Genomic DNA, 20,020 nt, shown 5'->3' on the forward strand with positions numbered 1-20,020 from the left:
GAAGAGGAAACAACAGATTAAGGACGGGAGAATTGGAGATCAATGAATGGAAAATGAGGAAAAGGGAGGGGGAAAGATAAGTTAGTAAATTCTAGGGCTTTTAGTCAGTTCACATGCCATTTCCTATCAACACTCATGCTTTCAATTTACAAGTGCATTCAGTTCATAGAAAATGTCATGTTGATCTCTAGGACAGGCTGTCATTTTATTCTGTGAGCTCCTCTTTAAATGAAGGTGGAGTATCTTTCTTCTCCAGGATCACACGATTTTGCAGTAACTGCTCCCTCCTTGACTTTTTTCTCCAAGTTTTCCTTGTGATATTGGAAGGAACTTAAGCAAATGAGGGAATAAGATGATGTAATGGAAGGAGCCTTGTATTTTCGATCAAAGAACATAGGTTGACCTCTTAACGCTATCAGTTACTACTTGTGTAACTTTGAACAAGTCAATCCATCTCTCTGGGCCTCAGTTTTCTTATCTGTGAAACGATGGCATTGGACTGGCTGAATATTGCTATCCTTTCCTGCTCTAAATTATATGAGCCAAAGATAGCTAACACCTTCAATTTCTAAGACCCACCTTTCTCAATCTGTTAATTTGACAAATACTTTCCAGTTTTTCCATTACTTTTCAAGGTCATCTTTACCTTCTTACCTTCAGTAAATCTTTTATTTCAAAATATCTGCTACTTCTTCTCCCTTCTTAACCTTTAAAAACTTTACCATTTTAGGAGTTTTATCTTTTTCTTCACCTAAAATTTCACTTAACCAAAGTCAACAGTGATAACTTTAACTCAAAATTTTGTTGGTGATATTGTTCAGATTTTATTGTTCTTCCCAAAGTGGTGCTTACTTTAGTGATAAAGCATGGCAATGTATCAACAGAAGAATTTGTCAGTAAGTTAATGATGATGATAATAATAGCAACAACAACAATAATAATGATAATAATGATTCGTCTTCACCAGGCAAGACTCAAGGCTATCAGGGAGAAAGCTGACACTTAGTTTTGTGAAGAGACTGATTGTTAAGAGACTGACTAGCATCCTAAAATCAAAGCTTAATGCAAACAAAAAGCTCATACATTCAAGGCTGGTATAAAAAGATGAATACGTCCTTGCTAAAAAGGAAGAAGACTGACTGAGAGATGTTCTCAGAACGCATGATGAATAGGTTAAAACTTTACTAAAACATTTTTGGAACAAACAAATATTGCTTCACAAAGCAGTAACAGAGGTAGATGATAGACATATCTTGTAAGATTTGTCACATATAGCCAGGAGTGGTTTATCTCCAAACAAAGCCTATGTAACATCTAAAAATCTCAGAGTAGAAACAAAATGTGCCCCATGGGTAACATGCATATGAACTCAATCAGTAATAATGTCCACAAAGAAATTCACAAGAAATAGCTGAGTTACATGGATTTGCTACCGAAACAGAGCAGTTTGTGGTAATGTTGCCATATTAGATTGTTGCAGCCAGATACTCTAGAAAGGTTCTGATAAGAAGTTTCTATTTGTTGATCAATTCAAATTATGCCATGAAGTAATGGAGATTATGCAACACTTCCCTGTAAATTGCAAAACTCAGAGGGGCAGCTAGCTGGCACAGTAGATAAGCTCTGGCCTTAGAGTCAGGAGGATCTGAGTTCAAATCCAGCCTCAGACACTTGACACTTACTAGCTGTGTGATCCTGGGCAAGTCACTTAACCTTGATTGCCTCACCAAAAACAAAACAAAACAAAAGTTTATGGGACAACTAGGTGGCTCAGTGAATAGAGCACTGGCCCTGGAGTCAGGAGGATCTGAGTTCAAATTCTGCCTCAGACACTTGACACTTAACTAGCTATGTGACCCTGGGCAAGTCACTTAACCCCATTGCCTAGCACTTCCCCCCCCCCGGCCAAAAAAAATAAAATAATAAATTGCAAAAATCTGCCAGATAGATATTTAGACAATTAGGTGGCTAGAATTACACACCAGAAGCTTGCTGTCCTTTGTAAACTTACAGATAACAAGTCCCCATACTGAAATACAAACACCAAAATATTTTTTAGAATTCAACAAATAAACCATTATGGAACCAGAGCATTATTATAAGATGGAAGTGTTGCCCATAATCACTCAATACTAACAGTGATCCGTAAAAAATTTGAGTATGACTTTTGGTAGCTGCCACCTTAACGTATCCTCATAAGCACCAAACCACATGGAATGAAAAGTCCTGAAAGCATAGAGTCCTAGTGGACATCATTAAAACTATGAGGGAACAGGGTGAGGCACATGTCTACAAGAGCTGTCCCTAACATAATTTTAGTGAGTCCCTGAAGATGAAATTAAATCTCAGTACTCTTAATCAATTTTTAAAAATCACTTTATCAAAAACAGCATGCTATATATAAAAGAATAATCACAGGATTGCAACTTGTCCAAAGACCTTTTCTGCTAGTTGGCACAATACGTAGAGTATCAAGAAGGCCTGAATTCGAATCCAGACTCAGGCACCTCCTAGCTACATGACCCTGTGCAGGCCACCTAACCCTCTGTGTCTCAGTTTCCTCATCTGTAAGATGGGGATAATAGCATTTATATCTCAGAGTTGTTGTGAGGGTAAAATGAGATAATATTTAAGTACTTTGAAGACCTTGAAGTGCTACATAAATGCCACCTATTATAATTATTATTGCTATTTTTGCTCAGTTGTGTCTGAGTCCTCATGACCCCATGGACCATAGTACACCAGTGCTGTCTGTGGGGTTTTCTTGGCAAAGATTCCAGAATGGTTTGCCATTTTCTCTTCCGGTTGATTAAGACAAACAGAAGTTAAGTGACTTGCCCTGGGTCATATGGCTAGTAAGTGTCTGAGGCCAGATTTGAACTCAGGTCTTTCTGACTCCAGGCCAAGCACTGTATCCAATGAGCTACCTAGCCGCCTCCATTATAATTACTACTGTTATCAAAAAAGAGGAGAATAAGATAGTGATAACAATATTAATAATAACTTTGAATGAAATTCTGAGGAATTGGGTTCTGACATGGATAGCACCCTGGGCAGCATGATACAACTGCTCCAGAGTTAAAGTTGTAGGCTGACCCTTCCTACTTGGAACTATTGGGATGGTCAGATGGACTTAGAAGCCCAAAGAGCAAGATAAGTCTTGGGGCAGCTAGGTGGTGCAGTGGATAGTGCACCGGCCCTAAAGTCAGGAGAACTGAGTTCAGATGTGGCCTCAGACCAAACACTTGACACTTACTAGCTGTGTGATCCTGGGCAAGTCACTTAACCCCAATTGCCTAAAAATATAAAAAAACCCCACCAAAATAAAAAAAGAAGCCCAAAGAGCAAGTATTACGCCTTTATTTTCTGCCCAAATGTGGTCAGATATATCAGAACAAATGAGAAATGTCAATATCCCACCTTATGGAAATGCTTCGGTGAAGATGGTGCTGACCACTAAGGTAGACAAACTGTGAATGTGCATGAAATGGACTAAATATATCCATGTTTTCATTACATACCAGTTCTATATCGTAAAAAATTAAAAACTGAATTTGCCAGTTAACGTTGGGAGCATCATATTGTTTTTTGTCAGTGGTATCCTGAACTCTTAAGTCATATTTCTGATCAGTGCAGGGAAATTGTAAAAAATAACTTCATCCTTTAGCCCAAATTAGAGGAAGTTAGAGCTGAAATGGAGGACTTAATAAAATCTGAAGAGAGTAAGGTTGCAGAACCTGAGGTCATTGAAAAGCTTCACTTATCACTAAAGGCAGAAATCCTGCCTGATAATGAAATGGATGATAATAATGACTGGTATTGATATAGTATGGTGGCATTTATAAGATGCTGGCGTTTCTGACTCTTGCCTTGCAGGCTCGAGATGATATCCTGAATGGTTCCCATCCAGTCTCCTTTGAGAAAGCTTGCGAGTTTGGTGGATTTCAAGCCCAGATACAGTTTGGACCTCATGTAGAACATAAACATAAACCTGGGTTCTTAGAGTAAGTGCATTTTTTTTTGTTCATTCTCTTCGTCTCTCTCTCTCTTAAAACCAAATCCCTTTGGTATGGTGGCGTTTAGAAAGGGTTGGGGGATACAAAATCTGTATTCCTTTTCCATGCCTTTTAACTGGGGCTATTCCCAGTATCCAGAATGCTCTCCCTCTTCATCTGCACCTCCTGGCTTCCCTGGATTTCTTCAATATTCAGCTCACATTCCAGCTTCTACAGGATTCTTTTCCCAACCTTCATAATCTCTCCATGAGCCTGAATTACAGGGAGCTATTAACTATGAGCGATGAAGAGCACACTTCCCAATCACAACCTGGTCCTTCAACCTGGGGTGACTTCTGCCAGAATCTTAGTGCATTTTTACAAGGTCTTGTTCTGTCCCTGTCCCTTTAGCAGCTTCCTATCCTTCGCCTATTATAGCCCTCATTCTATTTCGTTGTTTTCTTAATGTATGTAGTTGAAACAGTTAGACCAATCATTCAGATGCCAGGGAGTTGTCAATATAACAATGCTACTTAAAGCTGAGAGTGCAGACAAATTAGTAGCAGCAATGGGAAGTGAATGTCAATTGGGGGAGTGGGACTAAATGAATAGGCATAGCTGATAAGAGAATTCAGAATATGTTGTGAAGGCGGAAATAGGGTCATCAATTAGATTGTGCCCAAGTCTCTTCTGAGGGGAATAATGAAAATGCTGACTCATCCCTTAAGTCTCATACCATCTAAATGGAAGATAATGGTAGATGCCCTTGAGAGAGAAGGAAACCTTGGCTCTTTATTTTTAAAATCCTTCTCATAGCCAGAAAATGCCCATCCATTCCTTGTTATTTCGTCTAGTCTATGCCGTTTGAAAGAGTCCTACCCTTGGGTTAATGAATTTCAGGGAGTCTCTCCAGAGTGATGATTGGTATTGGAATATCATATCATGACCTTGATTCTCAGACTTGCTCTAAAAAGATTTCCTATGAGGAATTCCTGTTATTTCAGTCTCTATTCTCCAAATAATCAAGTATCCAAGTAATCAGGAGTGCTTATTAACCTGGCTAATAGAGTTTTCTTCACACTGAAACTGTGTGAAGACCACTTTACTGTTTGTACAAGAGTAACTTAATTATGCTGTTGAGTATCTTCAATGATGAACTATATAAGAAAGGAGATGACTTTAAAAACAGCACTTTAAATAGAATGACTTCTCTGTTTTTAACTACTCACAGCTGTAAGCCCTATTTGGTTCCCATGGGCTTCAGAAGGGAGTCCCAAGTTAAATCCTTCTCACTCATTTTTTACCAAATATATTGATTATAATACTGTATTTATACCCCTCTACCAGGAGACAAGAGCTGTTAAACCTTATGATAATAAACTATTATCATAGCATGTAAGAGATAGGTAAACTGATGAAGAGGCAAACTCATCTTCACTCTGTTAGAGAATTCTTTGTCCGAAAAGAGCACTTTGATTGAATTCTTCCTTTACCCCTTAATGCTGGAACCTGTGACTTTTGAATTCCTATATGGTCTCCTGGAGACCATAACACTGCCATCTTCCTCAAGACAGTCTTCGTGGAAGAGTTCTTTTATTACTGGTCTTCCAGAACAAAAATCTGATTTTAAAATTACCTACTTGCTATTTGCCCCAAGTATGGAATGCAATTTAATTATCAGCCAGTCACTTAGTATTAATAGGTATAAGTATGGTTGTAATCTGTTTATTTCTAACTAATTATTGAATGCCTTCTAATTCCAAAATACTGTTTAGGCACTAAGGGAAGCAAAGATGAATAAGCCATCATCTCTGATATGATTGGTGTTCTGAGGAGGGAAATTAAAGCTACTTGTATTGAATTAGTGTGGATTATCTCAGTATACTCTATAAAAGCATCAGAAAAGGGCATGAAAGTACATTTGGGGGTTGAAGGAGAATGGGAAAAGTTTAGAATAAGCATGATGGGAATGCAGTAATCAAAAATAAATAACAGCTGTGCCAAGAAGCAGGGTGGGACACTTGAGCTTAGGTAGAATGTAACTATATTGCTGGCCTAGTCAGCCTGATTTCCTAACTTTCTTTGGCAATGCTAGGCAGTTTGAGGAGAGGAGTTTTCTAGAATGACATCTTCCCTGACTACAATGATAACATCCCTTCTTTTGAAAATCAGAGCTGGCAAACATTCTGAAATTGTGTTTTTCAAATCTTCTAAGATATAACAGATTATGCCTCTGGTAGATTATGTACTTCAGCTCAGATTCCAAATTAAAACAAGCTTATTGTTGCCTTGTGTGTTTTTTTCCCTGAGGAATTTGATTTGCTTTTTAATTTAGACAAAATCCAGCATAGGTAATGAGGCATTTTCATTTAATGTTGATATTGGATTGTGTCTTTTCCTTGTATATACCATACAGGTGGTAATTCCAGTGAATGTGCTCAGTGTTTTAATTAAATTAAAACTGTGAAGCTACATGTTTCCTGCTTTCTCCTTTATAGTGTATTGTGGTCTTCAAGGAAGTAGTCTAGTAATTCAGTGAATCCTTTTTACTAGCATAAATTCCAGAATTATGCCCTAAACATCACGTGTATGTTTATATGCATGTTTATATACTGTATGCTCACAGACCTGTGTATGTACTCTCTGAAGAAAGCTCTGTGTGAGACATAACTTGGTATATCACAGTCACCAGAATCAGCTTGTCAGGCATATTTTGATAGAGATCTGTACTTTGTAGGTATACATCTCAACTAGCAATGTGTAACAAATGCCTATGGTACTGGCTAGCTACTACTGTTTGAAAATTGATTTTAGTTGAAAAATTATTCTCTGATCAACAGCTGTTTTCTGCTCATACTGAAGGCATTTTGTCTCTAGTAAAAGTTCAGTCATCATCTACCGAGTGTTACTTAGCCTTTCATTCATAGTGCCCTATAACTTGTAGCTTTGCTTAGTACCTTAGGTAAATTCTCCTGTATTAATATTTTTTTTTGTAGTCAGTCAGTCAAAAGCACCTACTATGTGCTGGGCACTGTCATGAAATACAGATTCCTTTGTCTGGCATTTAAAACCTTCTCCTGTTTGACTCTATCGTATCTTGCTATCATCCCTTTGCTTTCATTTTTCGCCACTCTAGTGTGACACCTCTATTTCCTTTCCCATCTTGGTTCTAGAATGTGATTTTCTTGGTGTCACGGCACTCCCTTGTCTGCCCCAGTACCACCCACGTACATCCTTATCTAATCATTTGCCAAGTGCTCCCGGTTCAAATTCCACCTCTCTCCTCTCCATCCTTTCCTCTCTGTATACAGTTACACCACCTAGATTTAGACCTGAACATCTCATTAGCTGTCATCTCCTAAATTGTTTCTCTTCCTTTAGACTTTCTGTTTTCCAATTCATTTTTCCATACAACTACCAAAATAATTTTTCTGATGCAGAGATCTGGCCAGACTATCCCCCTACTTAAACATTTAATGTTCCCGTTGCTTATAGAACACTCATAGAATCACTTATAGAATATTAGAGGTATTACTTATTGCTTACAGAATATTAATACATTTAGAATAAAATACAAACTTTATAGCCTGACAGATAATGCCCTTCATAATCTTTCTTGCCAGTGTTTTCAACCATGTTGTCACAAAACTCCCCTTCTATGCACTCTGTATTTCAGGCAGTCTGTACTAGTAGTCTCAACGTGCACTTGCCCGCCTGCATTGTTATACGTGTTCTACCCCATGCCTATAATACATTATGTCCTTGAAATCCTTTTCTTCCTTTACAGTTCAACTCAGGTGCCAACTTCTCCATGAAAACTCAAGAATTTTCTTCCATCCCCCCAAGATGTAAGCACTTTTTTCTAGACTTCTTTACTCCTATCAAATTCAGTCTTACTTTATACTAATTTTTGTGTATTTGTCCTATCTCCTGTTATTAGATTTGAAGCTGCTTGAGGGCAGGTTCTGTATCCTTTTCTATATTTGCATCTGTACTGACAAATTTATTCCCTTGCATATGGTAATATTTTCATTGAATTATATTTTTGAATAGGAAGTAACACTCAAAAGTGTGGATTTTTCATTAATTAATGCATTGGTAGTATGCAAGATAGATTAATATCAGGAGGATATGAAGTTAGAGGCAGGTGGCACAGTAGGTAGAGCACCAGCCCAAGATTCAGGAGGTCCTGAGTTCAAATCTGGCCTCAGACACTTACTAGCTGTGTGACTCTGGGCAAGTCACTTAACCCTGATTGCTTCCAAAAAACAAAATAACAACAGATAAATAATATAAAGTTAGGAGAAACCATTTTAGCAGTCTGTTGTGATTGTTAAGGCAAGAAGTAGTTAGAGCCTAGACTGGGGTGATAGCAATGGAAATGGAAAAGAAGAAACAAATGCAGGAAATATAGAGTAAAAATTGACAGAATCTGCTGATCAGTGTGGTTTGCCCTTCTTGTGTGACCACAGTGGTTTTTGTTTGATCGTGTAGAGATTTTTGTCTGGCTGGAAATGTGGGATGGGAGAAGAAATTTCTTTTAGAGTTTACATATTCATCCTGTGGTGTCTAAACATGCTTTGATAGTGATTTTCCTGTAAGACAAAATAATCTACTTTCTGAATGTCTGGTAGTGGCAGAACTTGAAACTTTTCACCGCGAACTCTGAGCCAGTGTGTTGTTGACTGAGCAAAGCTCTTGACAACATAAGAGGTCTTAAATCAGTTTTAGCCTTGGCATCTGCTCAATTGTATATTTTCTCCTGCTAAGCTCTTGGGAGTTTTCCTCTTTGAGGTTTTGTTTGAATAATTTAGAGGCCATTGCTTTATTTTGGAGTATACAATAAAGGATTTTTTTTTCTTTTTGGAGGAGTGGGCTTTAGTCAGAGGTACTTATAGAAGCTTAGACAACATGGAATATGGGGATAGGGTGAGGGAGGACAACAGCCACTTTTCTGAAGATCATTTCATTCATTTTTTTTGATTCTGGACTAATATAACCTCTTCCTCCTCTTTCTTTATCCTTCACCACCCCTCATTCTTTAACCCCTAGATTTACTCCAAGCATTCTCATTTTATCAGTTATTATTTATTGATGGCAGTGAGGTAGTGTAAAGCTCTCTTAATAGAATCTCTTGTCTGAGAACTCTAAGAGTATTCTTCCATATTACCATGTTTCCTGTAAAGCTCTCTTAATAGAATCTCTTGTCTGAGAACTCTAAGAGTATTCTTCCATATTACCATGTTTCCTGTATCTCCTCCCTGATAGCAATTAGCTCTGAGCCTCTCTGACCAATGTAAGGTTCAGATTTTGCCATTTATTGTCATTCAGAAGCCAAAGTTGAGATTCGGTGCTAAATTGTGCCAAATATGATCTGTGTGCAATATTCATGTTCATTTAAACCATAGGGCAAGCCCCAGTGGCCTTGGAAACATGTATAAATTCATTCCACTTCAACAAGCTAATTTATTAAGAACCTGCTATGTGTTGAGTTCTGTACTCATCACTGGGATGGATATAAAGTTTAAATAAGATTTTTTCCCAGCCCTCAAGAAACATAGAGTCCATTATTAGGCCTCCTGCTTGAAGGTCTCCACCTGGCTTTAATGCAAAGTGTATTAATTTTGAAGTAGAGGCATAAATTCAAAATCTAGGGACCCAACAAACTTTTTGGAAGGCCTCCATTTTATTCTTTATTCCTGTCCTATACTTTATTGTGGCTGTAACAATACCTTACCATGTGTACCCATCACTACCAATTGTCATTTTCCCTTCTGTCATTTCTTGTAATCCAGTACGACCCTTCTTTTCTTTCCCATCTTGATATTAGGAAGCGAGTACATGGATACTCCAGTACAACCAGTACATCCATCCACATGCAAAATATTCTTCATTTTCCTATCATGCATTGCATAGATTGCTTTTGTAGGCATATGCCTCTGTGCTTATAAGGCACTGTGCTGAGCGTTGAGGATACACACACACACACACAGAGCAAAAATCATCCCAGCTCTCAACGAATTTACATTGTGTAATCGGTGGAGTGGGACAACATGTACATAAATAGGTATGTAGCTTAAAAGATACATTGTGTAGATGAATAATAACTTTACAGAAGTTGTCATTAACAGATTAAGTGTATTGGGAAAGGCATTTTAGACGAGTCTTGAAGGAAGCCAGAGATTCTAAGACAAAGAGGTGACCAGAGGGAGCGTACTATAAATAGAGGACATCTGGCACAAGTCTCAGTGATGGTGTGCACACACACACATATATACATACCCATATACATAAATACATACATATATTTATGTGTGTATGTATTGTTCTACCTGTGTGCGCACGCACGCGCGCACACACACACACACACACACACACACACACACACACACACAATCCAAGTTTTAATGTGATATCTTATAAGGCAGAAGCCAAATAGAGAGGCATGAGATTTATAGGACAGGAGTGGTCGCCTCTGGCTGGGGAACAGGGAGGGGAAGAGATTAGGGAAAAGCATAATTCTATTCATTTTCTTATGTGGCTAATAAACTGACTCCAAAGTCAGTTCCCATAAAGAGTTACATTCAATATGTGCAGCAGTGGTAATATTATTTAAGTTAATGTACAAATTCCAAAAGTGATTACTTTAAAGGGCAGCATCCCTTTGGATGTTACGTATTCTTCTGGGGTAAGCATTTTGAAAGATAATGGTTATTTGAATATATAAATTCTTGTATCTTTATTAATTGCCAGTTTTTAACTTAAGAACCACAGCTAAACACTTTACAGTTATCCCTTCCACATCGTGGGGGTTTAAGGGGTGTGGTGCCCCCATGATCTGGAAAATCCACATAAAACTTTTTGGTCCTCCCTTTGTACCAGAAAAGAAATCTGAATTATTATGGTATTCAAGGATAAAGTATGTTTATATTGTACAATACTATACATATATTTTATGCACTTCTGAGTTTCTAAACTTTTTCTGTGTTGTCTGCTGGTCTTTGTGAATCATCTACAGTTTCTGCAAAACTCCCCCAAAATTCCCATTTAATTTCTTATGCCGGCCTGCTATATATCAAAACTGTATTGGGGAAAGTTGTAATATGAAAGGGATAACTGTAGATTTGCCTCGTTTGATCTTAACAACAAGCCTGTGAGCAGGGTACTTGTAAATACAGATGACTTTGAGAAGTATCATGGCTTGGCCCATGGTCCCACAGTTAATAAAGATAGGCAATGGGATTGGAACCCAGGTCTCTGGTGAGTAATGACCTTTTACTGTGCCATCTCCTATGATATAACCTCTTGCCACAACGTATCAGTAGAGACTAAAGTGAGATATGTGTCCCAGGGTGGAGGCCGAGGGAGCACAGTGACACCACCTTCTGGGTGGGAACCATTCCCTTACAATCCTTCTGTTGCACTGGGGTTGTGGAAATAGCTCAGGAACAGACTTCCTCCCAGGGCTTAAGCTGTCAAAGTGTTTATCAGGACCATACTGAGGAAAGGTTGCTGGTGTAGCCTTAAGGACTTGGCTAGGATATTTTTCAGGTAGCATGGAGTTTGTAAATGAGAATAGAGCAAGGGAAACATTAGGAGAGGTATGAATGCATGGCTTGGCCTCACTGACCCAGACTTTGGGGTCCTTTAATGAGTATCTGTGTGGGTATCTTGGAGACAAGATAGTGAACTGGAAGGAGGATTTGCTTAGGAGTCAGAGGCGCCCCTACTGCATTCAGATCCCACCTCTGATGCTTTATTACCTGTGTGATCTTAGGAAAGTAACTTCCACCTCAGTTTCCTCATTTGTAAAACGAGAGGGTTAAGATGGAAAGCCCTTGAGGTCCCTGCCAGCTCCTAATCTGTGATGTTATGAGATGTTTGGTTTCCATTTTGTTGAAAGAATACAGGAGGAGATAGTGGACGGTATGCTCTTCACAAATAGGTGTCCTACTTAGGAGAAAATTATCCATTTGGATTTGGCAATCTAACCCACTTTTTAGGATGAAGCTTGTCATTTTGGCTGATGGATTTCAGCTGGATATGAGTCCCAGCCTCTAATATGCCTTTGGAAACCAGGCTGGAACTACTACAATGCTAGCTGGCAGAAGAATAATGGTAGGTGGTCTGATTTTTATGGCCTATTGTTGGTGTGCCTTTATGAAAAAGACCCAGATTACAATTTCTGACTTCCCAAGGAAAATAAAAGAAATATGCAGTATTATCTTTGAATGAGCACATAGAGAGCTATGTGTTAAAACATCAGGCATATGACATCCACTTTGCAAGTTTTAGGAAATATTCTGTCAGTGTAATGAAAGATTTGATAGGGAGCTGGGCATTTTGGCACTAATAGGTTTGTTTAGCCATTTGGTATCATTTCTGTCCACCTCCTATATTCCAGTCTGAACAAGCTTTGGTGCTAGAAGCATCAGTAGGATTGGGAGGGGAGATTTCTAAAAATATGTCTCACCTTCTTGTCAATGATTTATACTGGGGCTGACTTGTGAAATTAAGGTCAGAGTCTGCCCCTGTCTAAAAGCCAGGCCTATTAAATTTTTAAACAAGTTTATTGTTGTCTTTTACTTTTACATCACGTTTCCAATTGTATACTTGAGCAGGGAAGTGGCATGCTTTAGGTTGTCAACTTTAGGTTCTAATCAACTAAACTTGGCTGCTTGTGGACAGTGGACTGATGAAGACCCCAGTGGCTCTCTGGGACTCAGTTCTTTCCATTGTGGAATTAGCAGGTTGGTTTAGATCAGGGCTTTTTAAACTTGTTTCACTTGCAACCCCTTTTTTCCTGAGAAATTTTTATGAGACACTGGGTTTATAGGTATATAAAGTAGGTATACAGGGGCAGCTAGGTGGTTCAGTGGATAGTGTACCAGCCCTGGATTTAGGAGGACTGAGTTCAAATGCGGCCTCAGACACATAACACTTACTAGCTGTGCGACCCTGGACAAGTCACTTAATCCCATTGCCAATAAACAAACAAACAAACAAATAAGTAAGTAAATAAGTAAACAAGTAAATAAATCAATAAGATAGGTATGCAGAAACCTTTTACTGTTCCCAGATTTTTCGTGACCCCCACATTCAGTTACACGACCCATAGCTTAAGAAGTGCTGGTGTAGATGACCTTTTAAGGTCCCTTCCAGCACTAAATCAATGAACCTATAATTTAAAGCATCAGTAACATATTCCTTAAAAACACTTGGGGCTATTTTATTTACTCATTCATTGAACAAACTTCTGTTTTATGCTCAGCCCTGTATTAGGCATTGGGAGCATATATTAAAAAATTGTTAAGACTCCGTTCCTATTAGCATAGATCTTACCATCCATTAGGGAAATAAGCCACTAACACAATTATAACACATGATACTACAGGGTAAGTTCACTTATTAAAAACATTTTGTTTTGACATAGTAGACACTTCCCAAATAAAGCTGCTACAAAATACAACGATAATACCACTTAATAGGCTATTCTAATAATTTAAGCTTATTGCAAGAAGGGCCAGCGATGGGGCAGCTAAGTGGCGCAGTGGATAGATCACCAGCCCTGGAGTCAGAAGGACCTGAGTTCAAAATCTGGCCTCAGACGCTTGACACTTACTAGCTGTGTGACCCTGGGCAAGTTACTTAACCCCATTGCCCAGCACCTCCCCCCCCCAAAAAAAAAAGGGCACATGTTAGAGTGGTAGCAGGGGAAGCAGGAAGGATGTCATAGATATTAGAGATAGAGACTCAACAGGACTTGCCTTGTTTTACTTCTTTTTAACTTGGATGTGGTAAATGATTGAGAGGAATGAGTCAAAGGTGTCACCTATGAATGATAGAAGATACTACCTGCATGGTGAAATCATCAGCAGAAATAGGGAGGTTAGAAGGAGAAACAGCTTTAGGGAGAAAAATCAGAAGTTACCTCTTTGTCATCTTGGGTTTGAGTTGCCTGTGGGACACTCAGGTGGTTTTATCCATTGTCCGCAAGGAAATTGGAATTGTGAGTTTGTAACTAGGAGTACAGATCAGAGTTGGGGATAAAATTGGCAGTTAGCTATGTAGACAGAACAACAGATGAAGTCTTCAGAATGACTGTGATTTCCAAAAGAGAGAAGTTATAGAGGAGACTAATAGAAGACCAAGAAAAGGCCTTGGAGGATGAGAGGGGGAAAAACCAATATTTAAGGATGAAAAGGATAAGAGAAGCCATCTCAGGGCCCAAAAATGAGCAGTTAGGATCATCAGAAAACTTGTGCCCTAAGCCTGAATTAAACAATGGAAGTGTACTGTCTGGAATGAGAGCTTATGAGAGATCCAGTGTCAGACTGTATTGAGTTCCATTCAGTAAGCATTCAGTAGCTATTATGTAAAGCACTGTGTCAGGGTTGGGGTGTACAAGCACAAAAACACAAGTTTATTCTTTCAAGGAGCCTATATGGGGAGGACACAGCAAGGTCACAAGTAAATGCAAAGGCTAGATAAAGCAATACAAAATAATTCCAAGAGAAAATGAGGAGTAATAATGGGGGAGGCTTGGTGGGAGAGAAGAGGAAATGGAAGGAAGCTATGAATTCTAATGTGGAGGGAGGAGAGAGTGCATTTCAAACTTTGGAGAACAATTGTGCAAAACCTAAGGGGTAGTAGGAGATAGAATGGAAGGAATAGTACAAGAAATAGTTAGAAGCTAGTTTGACTGGAATGAAAAATAATGGGAAACGATTGGAAAGGTAGGTAGGTTTTTAATGCCAGGCTAACGATTGTGAATTTTATCCTATGAGGTATTGAACATCTATGAACAGAGATAGTGATGTGTAGTTCGAGAATATCAATATGGCAGCTATGTGGAAGATGGATGGAAAGTGAAAATACGTGTGACTTAGGAGACTATTGCAGTCATCCTCATAAGAGATGATGAGGGCCTGAACTAAGTTAGAGGCTATGTGCATAGGGAGAACTTAACTGAAGCCTCATTTCCCCTATCTATAAATGGGAATAATAACAGTAAACTTTGCCAGATCTCTTTTCTCAAAAGTCAGAAGCGCTATTCAGAGCATTGATTCACATTTGGTTTCAAACGCTGAACAACTTTCCCCAGTGAAGTGTTCTTTGTAAACCTTAATGCCCTCTAGGAATGTAACTTGTTATGTCACCAAAGCATAGCAAACACTTCTGAAGTGTGGCTCTTCTGTAAGTTTAGGCTTTTTAGGCTTTCCTAGGGTTCATCTTTGGTTCGAATTTGATATTTTTTTCATGTGGTTGGAGTGCTGTGTTGCTTGCAAGTGGGAAGTCTGAAAGCCCCAGGAAAGAACCAATTTATTTACCTCTTGTCTACAAAAAGGAGTGAAGTGTAAGGAAGCATTTATATTTGTCTTAATGGATTCAAGAAGTTTTTTGTTTATTTGTTTTTTTGTTGTTGATGTTGAGTGTGGTCTGACTTTCAGGTAGTTTTTTTTGTTTTGTTTTAGTTTTGTCTTTTTTGAATTTGTGACTTAGTTCGAGGGCATTATATGCTGTGGCTGACTATTAAATGAATCACAGTTTTATTTATATTCTTTCCGTCCTCTCCACTCACATCACCAAACTCATTAAATGTTGTGTAGAATATTATGTAAAAGCCTCCTAACAGGCCTCCCTCCCTCTACTCTGTTTTCTCTAATCCATCTTTTATGTAGGTATTTAACATAGCCTTCCTAGTTCAGAGATCTGACCATATCTATTTGCTTATTTCACCTGTTGAAATCCTTGTTTTCCTTGAAGGACGAGTTCGTCGGCCCCTCTTCCATGAAGCCTTTCTTGACTCCCCCAACTCCACCCCTGCCCGTTCCTGTGCCCTGCTAAAATTCATCTCTCTTCAGACTTTCTTAGACCATTTGTTTCTGTTATTTTTCCATTCTAACTTGTATCCTATTTACTTGTGTGTATGTCTTATCTTATCTTCTCCCCACTTCTCCATCCTTTTTTATATAAGCTCTTTGAAATATGAATTGTTTTCAACTTTGCATACCAATTACCTGGTACATTCCCTGGCACACAGTACATGCTTAATTAATTAATTAACATTTGTTTGTTTTTTAAATTGAATTGAACCAAGACTGTTTGAGAACACATGGAATTGGGGTAGGGCCTTGACTTCGAAATTTTATGAATGGTTCCTTTTCTCTTTTATTGTCTTCATCACAACATATTAAATGATTTACCTTTTTCTCTCCCTCAGTCTAAAGGAATTTCTTCCCAAAGAATACATTAAACAAAGAGGAGCTGAAAAGAGAATATTTCAGGTACTGAAAATGTAGTTATCTTAATATTCTACTCTAAATACCTTTCTCTGTTTTTCTTATTTGAGAGGGTTTTGTCATCATCCTGACTTTGTACTCTATGCATCCCCTCCATTTATGTCATAAATTACCATTAACTGAAAAGTAAAGAAGCTAATTTATGTCATTATCATTCACTCAAAAGAAAAGAAACTAATTTATGTCATTAATTATCAATAACTCAAGAGTAAAGAAGCTGTCAGTTCTTTTTTAGATATACTGTATATATTTTCCTAATCTGTAGATTTTAATTGAAGGTTCCTCAGTCTCAGACAAATATACTCATACCTAATTTTTAGACAGCTTCTCAGTAGTAGCCAGCAGATACCATGCAGTCACAGTGCAGCAGAAGATATTTTTTCTGTCACTTCTTCATACTGATTTGCTTTTGGCTGACACCCTATTCAGGAGCCTTATTTTGGAGAATGATCATGTCATAGTTTATAGGGAGCCAGTTGAAGCCATAAAGACCTGCCTTTGACACATAATGGCTGCATGACCCTCAGCAAGTCACTTAACTTCTGTTCATAGTAGTCAGCTCACTAAGCCTCTAAGTTGCAGCGAAGATACTGGCCTATATTGGTAGAGGCATATTCTGACCTGAGTGTTCCCTATATCCATCGGTGATGTCACAGGTCAATTTCCTATCACTAGCCCCTATTCTAGAGGTGTATTTTAAAAGTCAAAGTTTAATTCATTTCCTAGGTTCCACAAATGAATCTCTTCAAAGGGGACTGTTGGGAGCTTAAGAATTACCTTTGCTTTGAAATGTTCATTCCAAGAGTCCTATCTAGATATCGTTTTTAGTTTTGGATTCCAAGCATGTAAAATGTCAGGAAACATACCATTTTCACACCTCCTGTTGGTGCCAGGTTTCTTAAAAATATAACTCCATGCTCAACGCCAACCATTTTTATTTCAGTCATTCTTGTACCTTAAGGCCTGGCGCAGTTGGTGCGTGCCTGTAGATCCACCTGCTGGGGAGGCTAAGGCTGGTGGATCACTTGAGTTGAGCAGTTCTAAGCTTCAGTAAGGCAAAAGCCATTTGGGTGTCCATACTAAGTATGGCACCAGTAATGAGCCCCCAGAAGCAGAGAATGCCATGCTGTCTGAGGAGGAGCAAACTGTCCCAGTGAGAAATTCAGTGTAGAAATATCCATGTCCTCTGTCCTCGTAGCCCCTCTGTTTTCTTGATGAAATTGCCCTGAATTGGATCTCATGTGTACATTTTCCTAATGTGCCATAGAGATTGCTCAAGTGATTACCTAATGGTAGAATGCAGTAACTTTCCCCCGGGATCTTGTACTCTTGCAGGAGCACAAGAACTGTGGTGAGATGTCAGAAATAGAAGCCAAGGTGAAATACGTCAAACTCGCGCGTTCTCTCCGGACATACGGTGTCTCCTTTTTCCTCGTGAAGGTGAGCTGTGTGTTTGTCAAGCTGTTCCGTTCTGCCCACACTTTGTCTCTTGTGTTCTTTTGAAATGTGTGCTGACAGCTGTACATTTTACTCATCTCATGGGTTGACCGGGACTCTTCAGATATGTGCGAGGCAGTGAGATATATTTGAAGAACAGTACTGTACAAGTCAGGGAGTTTGGGTTTGAATTTTGGCAATGGGATCTCTTCGTCTGATCTCATGAGCGTTGTTTGTCTGAGACTGAGGCAATTAACATCTGTTTTAATCTGTGACTCACGTAGCACGGCGAGCAGAAGCAGAGTGTGGTGGTGTGGAAACACCAGTGGATATGGAACTTGCTGGTCTGGCTCCAGATCCCAGTAGTTCCTTAATAATTTTGTGACTCAGCAATTGTCCCTTAACCTCTACAGACCTCAGTTTTTCCATTGGTAAACTGAGAGGCTAGACTCGATCTCTGGGGTCTCTTCCAGCTCAAAATCCTACGAATAATTTTATATAGGTTGTTTTGGTTTATTTTGTTTTTAACCCTTTTTAATGGGTATGTTTGTTTTGTTTTGTTTTGGACCATATTACCTTACCCTAAAGAATCTATTCCCCTAAGACAGTTAAGCAAAACCTGCTAAGTATCATGATTGAAATTGGCAAATATATGTCACTTTCTGGGTTTTTTTTATAGTGTAGAAATTGTTTATAGGATGTTGAGTCAATAAGCTTTCATTAAGTACCTGCTGTTTACCAAGCACTGGGGAAAAGGATGGAGACAGAGAGAAAAGCCCCCTCCCCCCCAAAAAATGGGGGGGGTTGCTGCTTTCAGGCTAGGGGTACATGCTTTCAATTCAGTTTGATGGCATGGTACCAGAGAGGCAGTGCTGGTGTTGTGAATCTAGAGACCTCACCTTCGAGTCAGGAAGCCCTGGCAAGTCACTGCCTTTCTCAAATAAAGGACTTGGACACTCTCATCTTCTGATTCTGTTAGCATGAAAAAGAGATCATGTGAAATAGCCATGGCATAGGGGGAAGGGCTAAAGAAGAGAACAAGCATTTATATAGTACTGTGATGTGCTAAACACTTTATAGTTATTATCTTATTTGATCTTCACAACAACTCTGCAAGGTAGGTTCTGATATTAAACCCATTTTAAAATTAAGGAAATTGAGGCATGCAGAGGTTAAGTGACTTGCCCAGAGTCACACAGCTAGTAAACGTCTGTGGCTGGATTTGAACTCAAGTATTCCCAACTCCAGACCCAGTGTTCTGTTCTATGCGTCACCTACCTGCTTCAGGAAAGTAGACAGAGTACGTGGTGAATAGAGAGCGGGCCTCTGAAGAAGAGATCTGGGTTCAAGTTCCAATTCTGACACATCCTAGTTTTGTGACTGGTTCTAAGACTGTCAGTCCTCTAGGCCAGAGGTATCAAACTCTCTTGCTGCAAGTCCCTGCAGAAACCAAATTAAAATATAATTGGGTAGGTTTTTTTTAAATAAAATAAAAATACAATACAATATAGATAATGTTACTCTGTGGTTTTCTAAGTCAGTATGCAGCCCACAGCTTCACTGACTGCTCTGAGCAGCCCTCCAAGTCCCGGGTTGCAGAGAACTCACCTGCTCTGGTAGAGGGCTTGTCCTCACGGATGTAGGCCATGTGCCTGTCCCCCAGGATGGTACCGTTGCTTTCTATTTTAGTTGATCCAGTCCTGATTGAACGATCCATTATCATGCTAGCTACATTCCCCTTTCGTTCTATCCATGTGTAGAACCTCTGCACTTCAAGGCTCTCCTCACCAATTTATTTCAAAATGATTTCTACGTGGCCTCCCTGCACATTAGATTTTTTCCTTTTTTCTCCATCTTACTCCTGCCCAGGGAAATGCATCCCAGAAGTCTTAATGTAATGTTAAATTCCTAAAGCTCAGTCGTTCTGCCTGTGTATAAAGCACATAATTTGGCAGTATACCCCAGGATTCAGTTTCCTCCCAACAGAATCAAAACCAGCTGACCAGAAACTGGTCTTTCAAGAACAGAGAAAGGTGTTGCAAACAGTTTTGCCTACCCACAACTAAAGCATCCCATAGGAGTGAAGCAACCAATCGGGGGTATTGGGGGCTATAATTGTACTTCTTAACTTGCTTCCCCTTTGGAAAATCTATGTAATTATGTGAGGATCAATTTTGATATATTGAAGATAGTTACATTTTTTTTGTGTGCTGATGGAAGTGTTTTTAGTTACTTTAATAGTCATTATTATTATAGTTGCTCACATTTATAGAGAACTTTAAGATT

The 20,020-nt window shown here is 38.9% G+C and overlaps 1 protein-coding gene across 1 annotated transcript in view; it reads left to right on the forward strand.

Moving 5' to 3' along the window:
* Positions 1 to 20,020, forward strand: part of TLN2 (talin 2) — a 575,966-nt gene that overhangs the window by 335,406 nt on the left and 220,540 nt on the right. The window contains 3 exon segments of the mRNA XM_078151184.1: positions 3,877 to 4,004; positions 16,219 to 16,282; positions 17,633 to 17,737. Of these exon segments, the coding sequence (XP_078007310.1) occupies positions 3,877 to 4,004; positions 16,219 to 16,282; positions 17,633 to 17,737 (297 nt within the window).

The sequence above is a fragment of the Phascolarctos cinereus genome, unplaced genomic scaffold, assembly GCF_003287225.1.
Source record: "Phascolarctos cinereus isolate Bilbo 61053 unplaced genomic scaffold, phaCin_HiC Scaffold_3;HRSCAF=262, whole genome shotgun sequence".
In the NCBI taxonomy this organism is placed as follows: domain Eukaryota; kingdom Metazoa; phylum Chordata; class Mammalia; order Diprotodontia; family Phascolarctidae; genus Phascolarctos; species Phascolarctos cinereus.